The sequence below is a fragment of the Carassius carassius genome, chromosome 48 (assembly GCF_963082965.1).
Source record: "Carassius carassius chromosome 48, fCarCar2.1, whole genome shotgun sequence".
NCBI lineage: Eukaryota > Metazoa > Chordata > Actinopteri > Cypriniformes > Cyprinidae > Carassius > Carassius carassius.
The window spans coordinates 23,654,227-23,670,821 of record NC_081802.1 but is presented as its reverse complement, the minus strand read 5'-3'; the positions used below and the strand labels follow the sequence as shown (position 1 = coordinate 23,670,821).

The 16,595-nt window shown below is 40.3% G+C and overlaps 1 protein-coding gene across 1 annotated transcript; it reads right to left on the bottom strand.

Annotated features, from left to right (window-relative positions):
* Positions 1 to 1,131: 1,131 nt before the first annotated feature.
* LOC132131614 (guanylate-binding protein 4-like) lies at positions 1,132 to 12,469 on the bottom strand. Its single transcript, XM_059543675.1, has 10 exons — positions 12,436 to 12,469; positions 11,864 to 12,043; positions 11,647 to 11,774; positions 9,437 to 9,546; positions 7,698 to 7,888; positions 6,372 to 6,614; positions 5,991 to 6,271; positions 5,582 to 5,794; positions 5,395 to 5,497; positions 1,132 to 1,592 (listed from the first exon to the last, which is right to left on the bottom strand). Exons 2-10 carry the CDS (start codon positions 12,036 to 12,038, stop codon positions 1,147 to 1,149), a joined length of 1,890 nt encoding a protein of 629 aa, XP_059399658.1. The 5' UTR covers positions 12,039 to 12,043; positions 12,436 to 12,469; the 3' UTR covers positions 1,132 to 1,146.
* Between the last annotated feature and the right edge of the window lie 4,126 nt (positions 12,470 to 16,595).

The following is a 16,595-nucleotide window of genomic DNA, read 5'->3' as shown; positions in this document are numbered from 1 at the left end:
AAAAGTGGCTAAGTGGCAACAAGTACTCGATGTAACTGAAGGTGTTCCTGTATTTAGGCTCATAAAAGACATACACATTGCAGATCCTTCATTATACTGCTTTGAATATCAGGTTTATAATACAGTTGTTTTCAGTCGTGATTTTGTATCTTATGACATTGAGGTTCCAAACCTTGCTCAAGCCACTGAGATAGTGAATGCAGATCAAATTGTGGATTATACATCATATAATGCACTCAGTTTTAAGAACCATACTTGCATTCCTCTCAAGTATTATCTGGAAGATGTGTGTGAGATTTGAAGTGCACCACTGACTACTAATGTACTAAGGAAAGTGAAGCCATTAAACAGAGAGCATGCAGTTTATAGGCATCTTGTTTTATTTTATTTTTTACATTGTCATTCACATTTTACCAAATTTTTACCATCATTTTATGTATAAAAAACAAACAAACAAAAGAAGAAAAAAAACTACACATTCAATTTTGGAGATTTACACTGGATACGAGGAAGGAAATATTACTTGAAATTTTGTGTTTTAGGAAGTACTGTGTTAAGACGATGTTCACTTTAAAAAGTTTACTAATTCATTGGAAAAAAAAAATCATTAAAATTATCTTTTTTTTTCTAAGCAAGAAAATTCAAGTCATATTTTCCCTAAACAAGCAAAATAATCATTACTTTTAATTCTCGGCTAGTTAATTTGTCTTAGAAGAAAAAAAATATATATTATCAAGATTTTTGGACTTGTCAAGATTTAGCTTTTTGCCAAGTCAGACCAGAACTGGTTTGTTTCACCATTGGCCAAGTCAATTACTAAGTGACACTGGGTCATTAATGACTGAATAATTGAAAGGTATCATATATTATAATATATTATATATTAATTAGAAATATTTCCTTAATTTAATGATCACTTGAATTTGGAGTGCAATTGAACACGGAGCTAGATTAAAATGAACAGATAAATTAACTGAACTTTGCAGAAGCGCAAGTAAAAGACCTACATGCATTACACTTTTCCCTGTCAATCTGAGTGGGTCCTTACACAATACAGATGGTGTTAAACCGCTTTACAATATTAAATAGGAAAAATAGACAATACTTTCAATGCTGTTATATGTAGAGGTACAGAGCTAATGCACTTCACAAGATGCAACATCCACCCGGGGGGCGCACACTCATCTGCTTCTGTAAAGCCTTCATCTGTTCACTGTGCTGCTGCATCATCATAGCCATGGACTCCTCGTGTCTCTTGTTGGCGTTCTCCAACAGCTCTGCAAACTCTCGAGCTCTATTACTCTCAGCTTCTGCGTTCTGTCTCTTGAACTCATCCATCTCCTGGCTCATCCTATCAGCCTTCTCCTTAAAGCCCTTCTCCATCAGTGCGGCCTGCTCCCTCAGTTTGCTGTCCATGGCACGCTCGGCCTCCTCTCTCTGAAACCTCATCTCCTCATCCATCTTCTCCTTCATCTGTCTCATCCTCTCTTCATTACTCTGTCTTTCTGCTTCCATTTTCTCTAGTAACTGTCGCTGCTCCTCCTCTTTAGCTTTGATTTCCTGCTCCAGGAGTATGGCTTTCTCTGTTTCCTCTGGTCATTCGCAAAAACAAGAGGAAGGAAAGAGATGCTTTACAGATAGAGAAAAGACTCAAACCATGAGATTAACAGTCTATTTTACTGTAAGGCAGATATTAACTGCAAGGTAAATATTTTCAATTATTCATTCCACTTCTGCTGAAGACTTTGTTTTCATTCATGGAGCGCTTGTTTGAGTTAATAAAATACTGCATGTAACATTCAGGTTCTAGTTACACCTGACTTAGAACCATTAAAACCGAGCCTGAGGAGTTACAGGTATTGGCCTGAATCACACGGTTCTTGATTCATAATGATAATGGCATGAATAACCTCCTGAAATCTATGATGCAGTTATTAACTGTTCACTGAAAGAAAAATTATGATTGGACTCGAGAAACTGCTTCTACGTCTTGACTTGGCGCCGGTACAGGATGGCTGCCTCCGTGACGTGCTCTGCATATGTTTTTGTCTTTTTGTTAGTTTGTCCTGTCTTTAGTTATATTCCTGCAATATTCCTGATTTGAATTATTCAGACGTTTTACTGAACATTGTTATCGGAGGAGCAGCGGCGCTGATCAAACGCTTCAGGACGCGCAGGCGGGGAAAGCGAGCGGGAGCGCTCGTCAGACTCAGGAAGCGCGGATTTCGAACGCCGTTGCCTAGCATCCATCTCGCAAATCTACGCTCTCTACCCAACAAAACAGACGAACTCCTTCTGCTCTCTCGGACAAATAAGGATTTCACACACTCTGCTGCTCTGTGTTTCACGGAAACCTGGCTGAATGACGCCATACCGGACAGCGCGCTCCATCTGCCGGGCTTTCAGCTGTTTAGAGCGGATCGCGACGCAGAATCAACGGGGAAATCGCGTGGCGGCGGGACATGCTTTTACATCAATGAACGGTGGTGTACAGATGTAACTGTGTTAAAGAAGATGTGCTGTCCTGATCTAGAAATGCAGTTTGTCAACTGCAAGCCGTTCTATTCGCCGCGGGAGTTTCACTCGCTCATTCTGGTTAGTGTTTACATCCCTCCGCAAGCGCAAGTAAGTCTGGCTTTACAGAAACTCGCTGAGCACATCACAGAGATAGAACAACAACACCCGGACTCTGTTTTAATCATTCTCGGGGACTTTAATAAAGCCAATCTCTCCCGTGAACTGCCAAAATACAGACAGCATGTTACATGTCCCACCAGAGACAGTAATATATTGGATCACTGTTACACAACAATAAAGGATGCATATCACTCTGTTCCACGAGCAGCTTTGGGACGTTCTGATCACCTTCTGGTTCATCTTATACCGACCTACAGGCAGAAACTAAAATCAGCTAAACCTGTATTAAGGACTGTAAAAAGATGGACTAATGAAGCAGAGCAGGATTTACAATCTTGTTTTGATCTCACTGATTGGAGTGTTTTTGAAGCTGCTGCCACTGATCTGGACGAACTCACAGAGACCGTAACATCATATATCAGTTTCTGTGAGGATATGTGTATTCCTACCAAGACTCAACTAAATTACAACAATGACAAACCGTGGTTCACTGCAAAACTCAGACAGCTCCGTCAGGCCAAAGAAGATGCTTACAGGAAGGGGGACAATGTCTTGTATAAACAGGCTAAATACACACTGGAAAAGGAGATCAGAGTGGCAAAGAGGAATTATTCTGAAAAAATAAGGACTCAGTTCACTTCGAACGACTCCGCATCAGTGTGGAAAAGCCTAAAGAAGATCACCAATTACAAGACACCACCCCCCAGCACTGTGGAGAATCAACGACTGGCAGACGATCTGAACGAGTTTTACTGCAGGTTTGAAAGAACACCCATCACCTGCCCTGAACACCTCCCCACACAACCATTCACACCATTCACAACTCCTGCAACCAACCCTGAATGCCTCTCCACACAACCGTTCACACCATTAACAGCTCCTGCAACCCATCCTGATCACCTCTCCAATCAACCGCTCTCACCATTCACACCTCCTGCATCCCCCCTCTCCCCCACACCTGCAATACAGATCAGCGAGGATGCGGTGCGCCAGGTATTCCGGAAGCAGAAAAGGAAAAAAGCACCAGGCCCAGATTGTGTTACACCAGCCTGTCTGAAATCCTGTGCTGACCAGCTGGCCCCCATCTTCACAAAGATCTTCAACAGCTGTGCGAATTCCCTTCATGCTTCAAACGCTCCACCAACATCCCCATCCCAAAGAAATCAAAAATTACAGGACTAAATGACTACAGGCCTGTGGCTCTAACGTCTGTAGTCATGAAGTCATTTGAAAAACTGGTGCTGGCCCACCTGAAGGATATCACTGGACCCTTGCTAGATCCTCTTCAGTTTGCCTACAGAGCAAACAGGTCTGTGGATGATGCAGTAAACATTGGACTGCATTATGTTCTGCAACACCTAGACAGACCGGGGACCTATGTGAGGATCCTGTTTGTGGACTTCAGCTCTGCTTTTAATACGATCATGCCAAACCTCCTCCTGCCCAAACTAACTCAGCTCTCCGTGCCCACCTCCATCTGTCAGTGGATCAACAGCTTCCTGACAGACAGGCAGCAGCTAGTGAGACTAGGAAAATACACATCCAGCACCCGTACAATCAGCACCGGAGCTCCCCAGGGCTGTGTTCTCTCCCCACTGCTCTTCTCCCTGTACACTAATGACTGCACATCTAAGGACCCCTCTGTCACGCTCCTGAAGTTTGCAGATGACACCACACTCATCGGCCTCATTCAGGACGGTGACGAGTCTGCTTACAGACAGGAGGTTAAAGAGCTGGCTGTCTGGTGCACTCTCAACAACCTGGAGCTTAACACGCTCAAAACAGTGGAGATGATCGTGGACTTCAGGAGAAACCCCCCTGCACTCCCTCCACTCACCATCATGAACAGCACTGTGACTGTAGTGGAGTCATTCAGGTTCCTGGGCACCACTATCTCTCAGGACATTCACATTGACTCCATTGTGAAAAAGGCCCAGCAGAGGTTGTACTTCCTTCGCCAGCTGAGGAAGTTTAACCTGCCACAGGATCTGCTGAAACAGTTCTACTCCACCATCATCGAATCCATCCTCTGCACTTCAGTAACTGTCTGGTTCAGCTCAGCTTCTAAATCTGACCTCAGAAGACTACAGAGGGTAGTCCGGACTGCTGAGCGAATTAACGGTACAACCCTCCCATCTATTCAAGAACTGTACTTATCCAGAGTGAGCAAAAGGGCTGTTAAAATCACTCTGGACCCCTCACATCCAGCACACTCCCTCTTTGAACTGTTGCCATCTGGTCGACGCTACAGAGCACTGAGCACCAGAACGACCAGACACAGGAACAGTTTCTTCCCTCAGGCAATCCATCTTATGAACAGCTGATACACACTGAACACACTGAACACACTACACTTTATATTTATATACACATACACTTAATTTATCTAACACACATACTTAGTATACACTTAAATTTTGCACATAATATACATGTACATACATAACTGCATTTTTGTAATATACCTGCCTACAATTGTCAATTTGTAAATTGTCATTCCTTGTCTACTTATTTGTATTTTTTGTATTTTTATATTCTTTTATTATGTGTTTTATGTTCTGTCGCTGTCATTCTGTTGTACTGCGGAGCTTCTGTCACGAAAACAAATTCCTCGTATGTGTAAACATACCTGGCAATAAAGGCTCATTCATTCATACCATTTATTGCTACTTATTGCATTTGAAGTTTACTACCTAATCCTTTGATCCCTTCTGTCACAAGTAACTTGGTCAGAGTTTATGAATGGGGAATTCCTACCTTTAATCTTTTTCTCCTTCTCAGTCAGTTTTTTGTCGGCCTGCAGAATAGCTTTAGAATCCACAGACTTCTGCTTCAGAAACACCTTTAAGACCGCTTCAGCCTGTGGACACACACACAGACCTTAGAAGGTATATCAGAGCACAAGGTTTTAAAAGGACATTAAGTTGTGCAATATAGACAAGACCTTGACTTCTTTATTGGTCTGGATGTTGTATTTCTTCACAATGTCCTCCAGATCCTTGCAGAAGAGATCATAGCCACCAGATTTAGCATAGATGCCCTGTTTGAGCTTTTCATTCATTGTTGTTGAGAGGAATGACAGGAGATCCTCGCATCTTTTCTTTGAAGCTTGCTCATTTTGGCACAGGTATCCATCAAAGAGTTGATTCACTTTTTCCTAAAAACATACAGACAATGTTTCAGTTCTTTGGTGTCTTGGGGTTTTATATTTGGTTTGCCTTGTTTATTTGGAATAACACTGTCAGCACAGAATGACAGCAGAATGTCCAGATCTCATTCACTCCTCTGAAAGAACATCTCTCAATCAGTAAACTCAAATCAGCTCCTCAGAGAGAGAGAGAGATCCAGCTAACCTCTAGAGACTTCAGGTGCTTCCCGTCAGTGTCCCTGAAAGATCGAGTCATGAAGGTTTGTGTGGCCATGCCGCTGAGACGTTGGTGTTCTGATGAGACCTCTTTCAGTTCCAGAGGGAAGGACTTCTTCAGCTTCTCCATTCCACTCTGGTACACCTCAAGGCCCTCCTTCACCGCAGCTTGATTCTCAATCAGTGCCATGGCGATCACAGCGTTCTCCAGACATGGCACAGCTCCACTGGCGATGGTGTCTACGTATGTGTTCGCTAGATGACCCAGAACTTTTAAAAAAAGAAGGAAAGAAGTCAAACAAAATGATTGAGCAACAGATATTCCACTGAAAGAACATGTGCAAGCTCTTCAAATGTCCTTCTGAATCACCTCTGCCAGTGACTGTGTATCCATCTTTCAGCTTCTTCACTTCACTCTTGTCAAAGACAAACTTGCAGAAACGTCCTGTAACCTCCAGGAACTCCGTGGAAAGGTCTGCAGGATCCAATCTCTCCAGACGAGACACGTTCTCTGGGGCGGTTGGAAACGGGAACGTGAAGCACGTCCTGGAGGGGAAGAATTTTTGGATGCACTCCCTGGGAAGGTTGTATTCCATCACTTTTTTTGATGTTCCTAGAAGAGATGAACAAGCTGTAGCTTTTCTCAGTTCTAGAGTTTTGTAAAGACATTTTTTTCCTCCATTTTGAACCCTTTGCATCCACCATGTATTATAAATTTATGCTATTGTCTGGGTGTCCAATCCTGCTCTCGGAGGACCAGTATTCTGCAGAGATTAGCTCCAACATCAATTAAACACATCCGTACATCTAATCAAGGTCTTACTAGACACACTAGAAACTTCCAGACAGGCGTGTTGAGGCAAGCTGGAGCTAGATTCTGCAAGACAGTGGTCTTCCAGACGTTTTGGGCAGCCCTTACCTAGAGTTACTAAATACCACTGCTCTGCATGTTTTGCATGTCTCTCTTATTCAACAAACCTAATTCAGAAAACCAACTCATTGTAAGAAAGCTTAATAAAGAGCTTAACTGTGCTCCCATTGACATGGTCCCTACACGGTGTTCATTGCTCACTACTCCCTGAGCAGGGGGAATCTGTTGAAGTTTACTTCACTTCAGGATTTCCACTATGCAGCGGCCTGTAGTGTCTTCACACACAGACAAAACTTACTAGAGAAGTGACAATATACACCGGTGTATACAATTAATTGCAAAATGAATACAATTTAAATTCAGATCTCACACACTTTAATGCCCTTTAAATTGAATATATGTGCTCCTTTCCAATGGTAATCTTGGCAAAAGATCCTGTGATGTACACTTTGTAAAGCACTTTAGGGTCTAATAGAACAAATATCTGAAGTGTAAGAGACACATACAAAATGTGCAGAATCTGTTGTGGATGAACAACACTGGTTCAGGGAGTAGATATGCTGACTAGGAAATTTCCAGCTTAAAGTTGCATCCTATGCTGTCATTTTCAGTAGTAGAAAAACTGATGTCTGTCTTTTTTTAGATAAGTCCTTTTAAACAAACTTAAAAAAAACATGGATCTTAAATAGAACCATAATAAGTGATATAGGTGTAAGAAAGATTTGTTGATAAACTATTAGGTTTGTAAAAACTCATTACAAGAGCTCATTGTGAAGGTGATTGTGAGGGCTCTTAAAATAATCTTTTGTACCATATTTAAATTACCATGTTTCAGCTTCAGAGCAAACTCTAGATAATCATTCTCTGTTGCGTCTTTGCCATCAATCTTTCGCTCCAGGGTGAAGTCTCTCACTGCCCAGATGAAACTAGGGAAGAACTTCACAAACTCATTTGAATCATCAACATCCTCGTCTGGTGATTTGACCTTGATGCACTCTGTTAGTTCAGAAACATATCTGAAACATAGTTTGTTTAGGTATGAACACAAAGTGACTGTCCAACATGATTCCATTAGTAAAACTGAAGAAGGTACTTTAACACATTGTTCGTGGTCATGTAACAAACTGCAAAGGAATTGGTTTTTGGTGTTGGAGGAAATGGAAAAGATTTTTAATATACAGTTTGTATTTTGACCCAGTCTCATTGGTATTGGGTATACCTAATAAATGCATAGTTTCGTCTGCTAACAAGAAATTGTATAATATTCTCTCCTTTGCTGTCAGAAAAAAAAATATTTTACTTAATTGGATAAGTGATAAATGTTCATCACTTAAAGGTTGGCATATGATAATTTTTGAGCTGATTCCCCTGGGGTGTCTTACCTATGTATTACATAAAAAAACAGGCCTGTTTTATAAAGTCTGGACTCCTTATCTGGAGAACCTCATCTTCGCCCTATTATACTACAAGGAATATTGTAATTGTGTAACTGTCTAGCCATTTAACTTTTCTGCCCTATTAATTTATTTTTTCTCTCTTTCCGTAATCTGTTATATATGGGATAGTCCAGTTTTATTTAATAATCTGAGCTATGTGTGTGTGTTTCTTTTTCTTTTGCGCGATATCTTGTTATTGTTGTATTACAGTGAAATACAAAAGCTTTAAAAAAATTATATCCTATCTACTTGTTTATCTTTGTGTGTGTGTGAAATTTATATATATATATATATATATATATATATATATATATATATATATATATATATATATATATATACATACACCATGCTACATGTACTGCGTTAGGCTAACCGAGACTTGTCATTAGCACTTACATATTGTTGCTCTTTTGTTATAAATTGAAGATTGCTTCCATTGTAATCATTTGTAGGTTGCTTTGGATAAAAGCGTCTGCTAAATGACTAAATATAAATGTTCCTTCTTTGAGAAAAATGGTTTCTATGAGGTCTTCCAGTCAGGATTTAGACTGTATCATAGTACGGAGACTGCTCTCATCAGTTACATTGTGGTTGTATCAGTTGCATCAAGTACAGTATGTAGTACCTCAAGGCTTTGTACTAGGACCACAGATTTTCATGCTTTACAAGTTATCCTTGGGAGATCTCATCAGGAAATTTCCCTACATTTTCACAGACCATTTGGCTCCTGGCCAAATAAAAGAGCTTACTCATTTCTGAAGTGTGTGCAGTTAAGTGAAGCAGCGCTGCACACACTCTGCCCTTCTGACACAACACAGGAAATACAGCTCTTATTAAACTGCTGTCATTCTGAAGGCGGTATGATTCTGATAATGGAAAACTGCATAATAGAATATTGCAATTAAAATTAATTAACTTCTACCAGTCATGTTTTTACACTGGAGTACATGTAACTATATAAATATATTTTTGATAAAGTATTCACAAAGCAAGCACATTTGCAAATTCTCCTGTGTGAAATGGAGGTAATCATCTGAACCATCTCTTTCTTTTGCAATTAAACAAATACATGAATGAATAAATAAAGAAATAGATTAAAATCTAGATAAGTGTTCAGAAGGATACTGCAGCTCCTCTACAGCCCTGTTGTCGATCGTCCCTCGACTGTTGTAGACCAGAGTGCTGCTCAGTAACACAGCCAGACAGAAGATGTTTGTGTCATGCTTCGAGTCCCCCTGAGATGCAGAACCACATTTGTGAAGTGAGAATAATAAACTGGGAATAGCCTTGAAATTGCATTCACATTCAACTCAGTGAAAGGTGCTCACACAACTGCAGGTTAAAACATTTACCGCTCTTTCTTTAAGCAGATTGAGATGTCCACACCTCCACTTTACAGAAAACTAGCAAGCTAGCACTAGACTGAAAACATCTGTCCATTCTCTAAAGACAACAACATGCTGAATGCATGACTAAAATAAAACATTTCACTATTTTAGATTGACTATATGTAATAGGGGTGAAACGACATAAAAATTCCACAATACAATAATATCATGGTATGAAGTCCATGATAAAATATTCATTGATATATTTGAATTTATTTATAAAAAAAAAAAAAAGGCAAATGAAGACTTGGAAAACAAGTCTTGGAAAACCATAGGTGTGTGAGTGGCAGAATGTTAATTAATTAACCCCGTTATCTCTCGCCACCAAACACTCAGCTCCTCATTCATGAAGACATGGGCCATACATCAGTAGATTACATATATAGATTGTAAATCACCAACGTCTCAGCGGCATGGCCACACAAACCTTCATGACTCGATCTTTCAGGGACACTGACGGGAAGCACCTGAAGTCTCTAGAGGTTAGCTGGATCTCTCTCTCTCTCTGAGGAGCTGATTTGAGTTTACTGATTGAGAGATGTTCTTTCAGAGGAGTGAATGAGATCTGGACATTCTGCTGTCATTCTGTGCTGATGTGGTGTAGTGGGTGGTTTATTCAATAAGAATTGCACACTACATCATATAGGAATGTCTAGCAAACAAAGGGTTTTCCTTCCTGCTGCCTCTAGAGCCCAGAGGATGTAGATTGCATCTGTACGCTATATAAAATGGGAATCTGAGCAGGAGGAAGTTTTGACCATATTAGGAGCACATCTGGCAAAAGGACAGACTGAACTCAGTAACCTGGGTCGAAGAAGCCTCCACCGACTGTCACCATTTGAACCCTAGGTAGTAATACACCTATGTGCGCCTGTGTGTATACACTGAGACAGAGAGAGGCGAGACTACCGAGAGTAGAGAGAGAACACAGAGCACAAGGGGAGAGGAAGAGAGGGAGCACAGAGAGGAAAACTCACAAATATAATCTAACACGGAACATTACAATGATGAAGAAGAAATTAACCACATCATATCCAGTCCTCTTTTCTTTATCCTCGTATCATAACTGGTGCTTGGAGGTATGAGGTAACAGGTAACATCATTATTTTTTCTAACATTATCTACGCTATAATCTAACTACCTCGTAGATTAGCTATCAACTTTAAAGTGCAAAAGACTGTTGGACCTTCAAGTATAGCGTTTTCAGTTTTCAGAACCAGGAAAAAATAATCAGACTTAGTAATACAAAAAGGTTCAGTTTAGTTTGTCAATTTGAACAACTAAAACAAAAATGAACTCTCAGACAGTCAGGTTTTGGGGATTATGAGCTGGTAATACTATTTGACTAAAGTATGACTGTGATGGGATTTAATACTAATATAATAATACTTTGGCTCGAGCGTGTTTGATAAACTCCTGAAACCTTGGCTGTCCACCATGGAGGATGGCTGTAGGTCCTTGGTTATATATACTCTTTTGTTGATTTTGATTGCTTCTATTGTCTTCTACTGGATAAAGGTATTTGCTAATGACTAATGTAAACTTATATTTAATGACCAAAAAAAAATGCTCCAAACATTAATATAAATGAACTAAAGGAAATATAATCACTTTGCCATTACATACAAAACTGAACTACTTGAATAGGTAAAGCTGTAGTATAGTCTGTTTAGAGAGAAGCGGGGCAATTGTGGTGATTAATCGGGTGGTAATTCTAGGGGCTGTATTTTTCGGACTCGGGTGGTAATTCTGAACTAGGGCCTGTATTTGCGGGCCTTGCAGGGATCCACTGTGTGGTATTTTGAGCTCACACTTCATGTACACACTCCAGGGACATCAGAGATTAATTTTACATTATACATTAACATCTGGTCACCTTTATCTCTGCGAAGTGAAAGTGAAAGTGTTATTGGACTCTTGAGTAATTTGGTAAATTTGTTACTTCACCTTGTCCACGTCTCCGAGTCCCTCGGTGTCCAGCAGCACCAGAGTGGTTCCTGCTTTAGTGGGGTGAGGCACACACCACATCCAGATGCCCTTCGTCTTGGACTCGATTGTGCTGCCCAGTGCAAACCCTGATAACCACACACCAGAAACCCCACAATGACTTGCATGCACTTATCTGAAGGGGTACAAGCGTTTGCATGACATCAGTGCTGCTGACCTGTTTGCTTCCCTGCCAGTCGATTCATCAGGTAGGACTTCCCAGTTCGGTAGAGACCCACCACGGCCACCACCACCACGGGCTGCTGGATCTGCTCCAGAACCTGCAACGCTGAGTGCTGGACACACAGCTTCCCATCGGACGCCGTGTCAATCAAGCACACTGGTTTGTCCATGGCCCCTGGACACCCAAACACATTCACTTCAACCATTACTCCAATAATCCTGCTTTACACAGTGCACGAACTCCCCGCACGAGCAGCCTTTCCTCGGTTTGGGTCAAATACAACACACTTTCACAACAAACTACACAAGCAGGCGGAGTAAGACACATAGAAACACTGTCAGATTGTGTGTGTCCAGCTACAGACTAGAACCAGACTGGGTTCAGCTGATACTGGTTGACTAGAGAGGTACTACACAAGTCCATCATGTCACATAAACAAGGACTGTTGAAGGTCAGGGGCTGTTTCATAAAACAAGTTCACCAAATATGACTTGATTTGGCTTCATAAGTCAAAATGACTATAGCTCAAGCTCAGTGAGTGTGGTATCTTATGCTGGGAAACTAACCTAATCAGGAGCAGGCTAACTATCAGGTTCAGATGAGCTCCTCCAACACTGAGCAACAGGAACACATCCATATCACCACTGACTCTCTCACATACTGTTATTGGACCTTATCAGTTCAAAAATACGAGCATACAGAAAATAGACCTTAAATAATCAAACAAAAACATAGGCTACAACCGACTGTATTTAATGTATTGTGCCCAAGATTTAATGACTTTGTTTAAAGATATATTAAACCATTTTATCATGCTGCTACATGTGCTACGCAGCCTTTCTCTCTGGTTTTATGTCAGCTAGACTTTATGGTTATTAGTAGAACATTACGATGTAAAACTGCTCTTTAAAGCTTTAAAAACATTAAAACAGACTAGATCTTATGCTGCATTCCAGGCTACCCGTAACCCGTGTTTTTCCAACCTTCTACCCGTGAAAGTGCACTGGAACAGCAGTCAAACCCGTGACTTCCCACCCGTGAACTCGTACTAGATAGATGTACTCCGAGTTACGAACTCTGACGTCACATAGCCTGCGAAACAACAATGGCAGCCTCTATGGATAATATTGCCTATGGATGCAGTGTTTACGCAAGTGGTGCACGTTAAAAAAACGATTTTAGGACAATATAACTGGGACGAGTGGGGCGGGGCCGAGGGACATGGGAGCGAGGCCGGTGGAGTGATTGGAGATGAGCTACACCTGTTCGACCCACCGGTCTCGAGGCCCACGGAGGAGATGGAAGGATATAAAACTGGAGCGACGACAGTGAAGGACAAGAGAGGACCAGGCCTGGTCTTTTAGTTGTGTTTTGGTTTTTATTTGCGCACACCAGTCGTCCGTGAGGGGCTGGTGCGCTGTTTTGTGTTTGTTTTGTAATTAAAGTTTCATTTTGATTGTCCGCCGGTTCCCGCCTCCTTCTTCTCGACGATTAGGAAGTTTAATTCATTACAATAACATTGCAATAAAATTAATAATCTAGCTACAGTTGCTTGTGCTCAGGAAGTTTGGCGTGACTTGCCTGGAACGCTATAAAGTTGTGTCGTGGTTTGAAATCGTGACTTACGGGCTCAAAAACCTCCTGGAACGCAGCATTATATGATACACATGACCTCATTTGAGCTAGTCATTAGGGCTGTACTGCACCAGCTTACATGTGATTCACAGTTCCTGCTATCATAAAAACACACTTATATGTAGAATTAAGATTGTACATGTGTCAGATGAGAAATACACCTGTGACGTGTCAGTTATAGACTGATGAAAACACAAGGTCTCAAATGCATTAAACGGCACAGATTATATTCTCTGTTTGTGATGGTGAATCGATGTGATCCAGGACTGCCTAAGAATAAGATGCACATCAAATTATCCTGACTCATTCAGCCTGGATTGAATTAGTGAGATTGTGTGAACTCAAACTCTCGTTCATGAACCACTTTAGTCCCGAGTGATTTGTTCGGTTATTTCAAGCCAGGTTTTGGACTTTAATCCCTGCTTTTCTCAGGGTCTTCTCTGAAACAGCCCCCAGAACATCTATCAAGATAAGTCAGATTGTAGAGTTCACACACACACTGAGTGCTAAATTAAATCACCAGCACAATCTCAGAGACACAGGGTCACACATGATCAACTGCAGGATCAAACCCAAACATGAAGAATGTGCTGCTGCTGACTGTGAAACACTGAACATTGATTGTCTGCAGCACAAGTGCTAGAATGATCTGAATGAAGGAACGCCTCTTACCTGATTTACTTCCCTCCAGTCTTACTTCAGTCTGAGTTGTGTTCATGTCCTAGCTTCCTGATATTCTAGCAGTGTCTCTTAGACACACCCTCCGCTCCAGACTCTGGGTGCTGATTGGTGGAGAGTGAGTTAGGGGCGGTCCCTGGTCTCTGATTTGAGCTCTGAGCAAACAACAATCTGCACTTTCTCTCTTGGTTTCAGTTTCACAACCAGCAACTGCAGACTGGAAAACACGTGACAGCAGACACAAGGAGCTTGGACTGTTTCCAGAATGTGCAGACACATGAAAAGATCAGATGCTTTCCTGTTTGTGGTACAGTATCACACAGATTGGAATGACATCTTGTATCCCTGAGCTGTGAACAACAAAAGCTGATCAATGATATTCCAGAAATAAGAAGAGTACAGTAGATTGTCTGATAAACCTGGTTTCTGATGACATTGAATGGAAATCCCCAGGAGCTTTCTCCTCCAGAGTATCAGAGACTATGAGAAGAATTGGGAAACTTTAATGTGTTCTCATGACTCCATCAGTTCCACATGACACTAACAACACAAGAGTCCAGGGAACTCCTTCACTCATAAACTGAATGTGCTAAATCAGTGGATGGGTAAAGCATCAGCTAAAAGTATATGATTGTTATACTACTGGGCTGTTTAGTGTTTACTGATTAACTTTAATGGCTATAAAGTATTCAAGCTTTGGAGCTGTATGAATGTGGGATCATGTCTTCATTTAATTACTGTTTTTATTATCCGTGGAGTTCTTTTGGAAGACTTGATTAATGATAAACTCAGTTAAGGTCAAAGGTTGCTCTGTCTCTAGTGAGTTTTCTGATTTGTTACAACATACTGACTGATCTGCACATTACAAAGGTCACATCTTACACCTTGCTATTGCTAATTTGTCTTTCGTATCTCAGTTTTTCTTTCTTTCTGACCATCATGCCATCCTTTAAAAATTAAATTCACTCTTATAACGCTTTCTTGAAAGTCTATTGATCTGCCTGATTCCACTGACTATATTCCTCTTTATGTGTTTTTCCCACTGCAATGCATCTTGATAGCAACATTTATCGGTAGCTCTGATCACTAGTTTGGATTCTATTGGCCTTTTAAAATAATTGTCAAGTATGTTTACACACACAAGGAGTTTGTCTAATAATTAAAATCTGAATCCAAAAGTGAACTGGTTTCTTCTTATATAATCATCGAAGTCTTACCTTTGCTCAACCATATATCTATCCCTGCTCACATCCCTCAATAGCCCTTGATTTATCTAATCTTTCTTAGGTTTGAATAGTACTTCTGCTTGATTATGCTTGGCTGTCAACATTTGTTTTTGCTTTTGCATTTTTTTAACAAATTTATTGCATTTTATTATTTTTATTGTTTTTATTTTTTATATTTACATTTACATTTAATCATTTAGCAGACGCTTTTATCCAAAGCGACTTACAAATGAGAACAATAGAAGCAGTCAGGTCAACAAGAGAACAACAACAGTGTACATATATTTATATTGTGAACATCTTTTTCAGTATAGTTTCTTTTCTTTTGACTTGTTGTTTGATTCTCATTTTTCTTTAAATCATTTAAAATATTATTGTTACATTTTTCATAAATTATTTTGAAAGTTTGGTTTCCATTATCACTTCTTTGTCTGACTGGATCCCACTGCATCATTGTGTAATAATAGACACTGAGAGATGTGTTCATGAGGGAATGAAGGACAGCTTTAATGCAGCACAGGAGATGCTGACTCACTTCTCATTTCTCAAAGTGCTTTTAAAATGCACAGTAATGTAGCCAATCCACTTCAGCAAATTAAATTCAGATGTTTATTTTCTGAAGAACATTTAAAACTGTAACAAGGCTGTACAACACAAATAATAAATAATACAATAAAGACAAAGCAACTTTCAAGGTCTTCTCATATAGAAACGTCTTAATTAAAAGGAAGTGAAAGAAACTAGATCCAATCATAGAACTAACATGTTTCAATAAAACTTCAGAGAGTTACCAAGCTCCATGCCTAAATTCCTCACAAGACAAAAAAAGTTTGTAGATATTCAAGATCAATCATGTTAATTCCCGAAGAAACAGAGAGGCCAAAAACAAAAACCTCTTTTTAATCTATATTCAAAAAAAAGTTTTTAAAAAGCCGACTTACAAACAGGCAAACAGAGAGTTTAAAGCTGTTTGATTATTCCTTAGATAGTTAAATTTGCATATTATCAGCTTAGCAATAAAAAGAAGCCCCATGTTTCCTAAAGACAGAACCCAGGATAAGCATATATAGTGAAAACAGAGCTGGTGATGGGACAGAGCCCTGAGGAACTCCACAAGCGAGATTTTCTGTAGAACAGGTAAAATTTCCTGTTGTAACTGAGAATTTTCTGTTAGCTAAGAAAGACTT

Coding starts and splice junctions, on each gene's coding strand:
- LOC132131614 (XM_059543675.1), bottom strand. CDS start 12,038: ATGGACAAACCAGTGTGCTTGATTGACACGGCGTCCGATGGGAAGCTG. Junction 7,889..9,436: donor AGGGCTGTAGAGGAGCTGCA/GTATCCTTCTGA, acceptor ACTATGTTTCAG/ATATGTTTCTGAACTAACAG. Junction 5,498..5,581: donor AGACCAATAAAGAAGTCAAG/GTCTTGTCTATA, acceptor GTGTGTCCACAG/GCTGAAGCGGTCTTAAAGGT.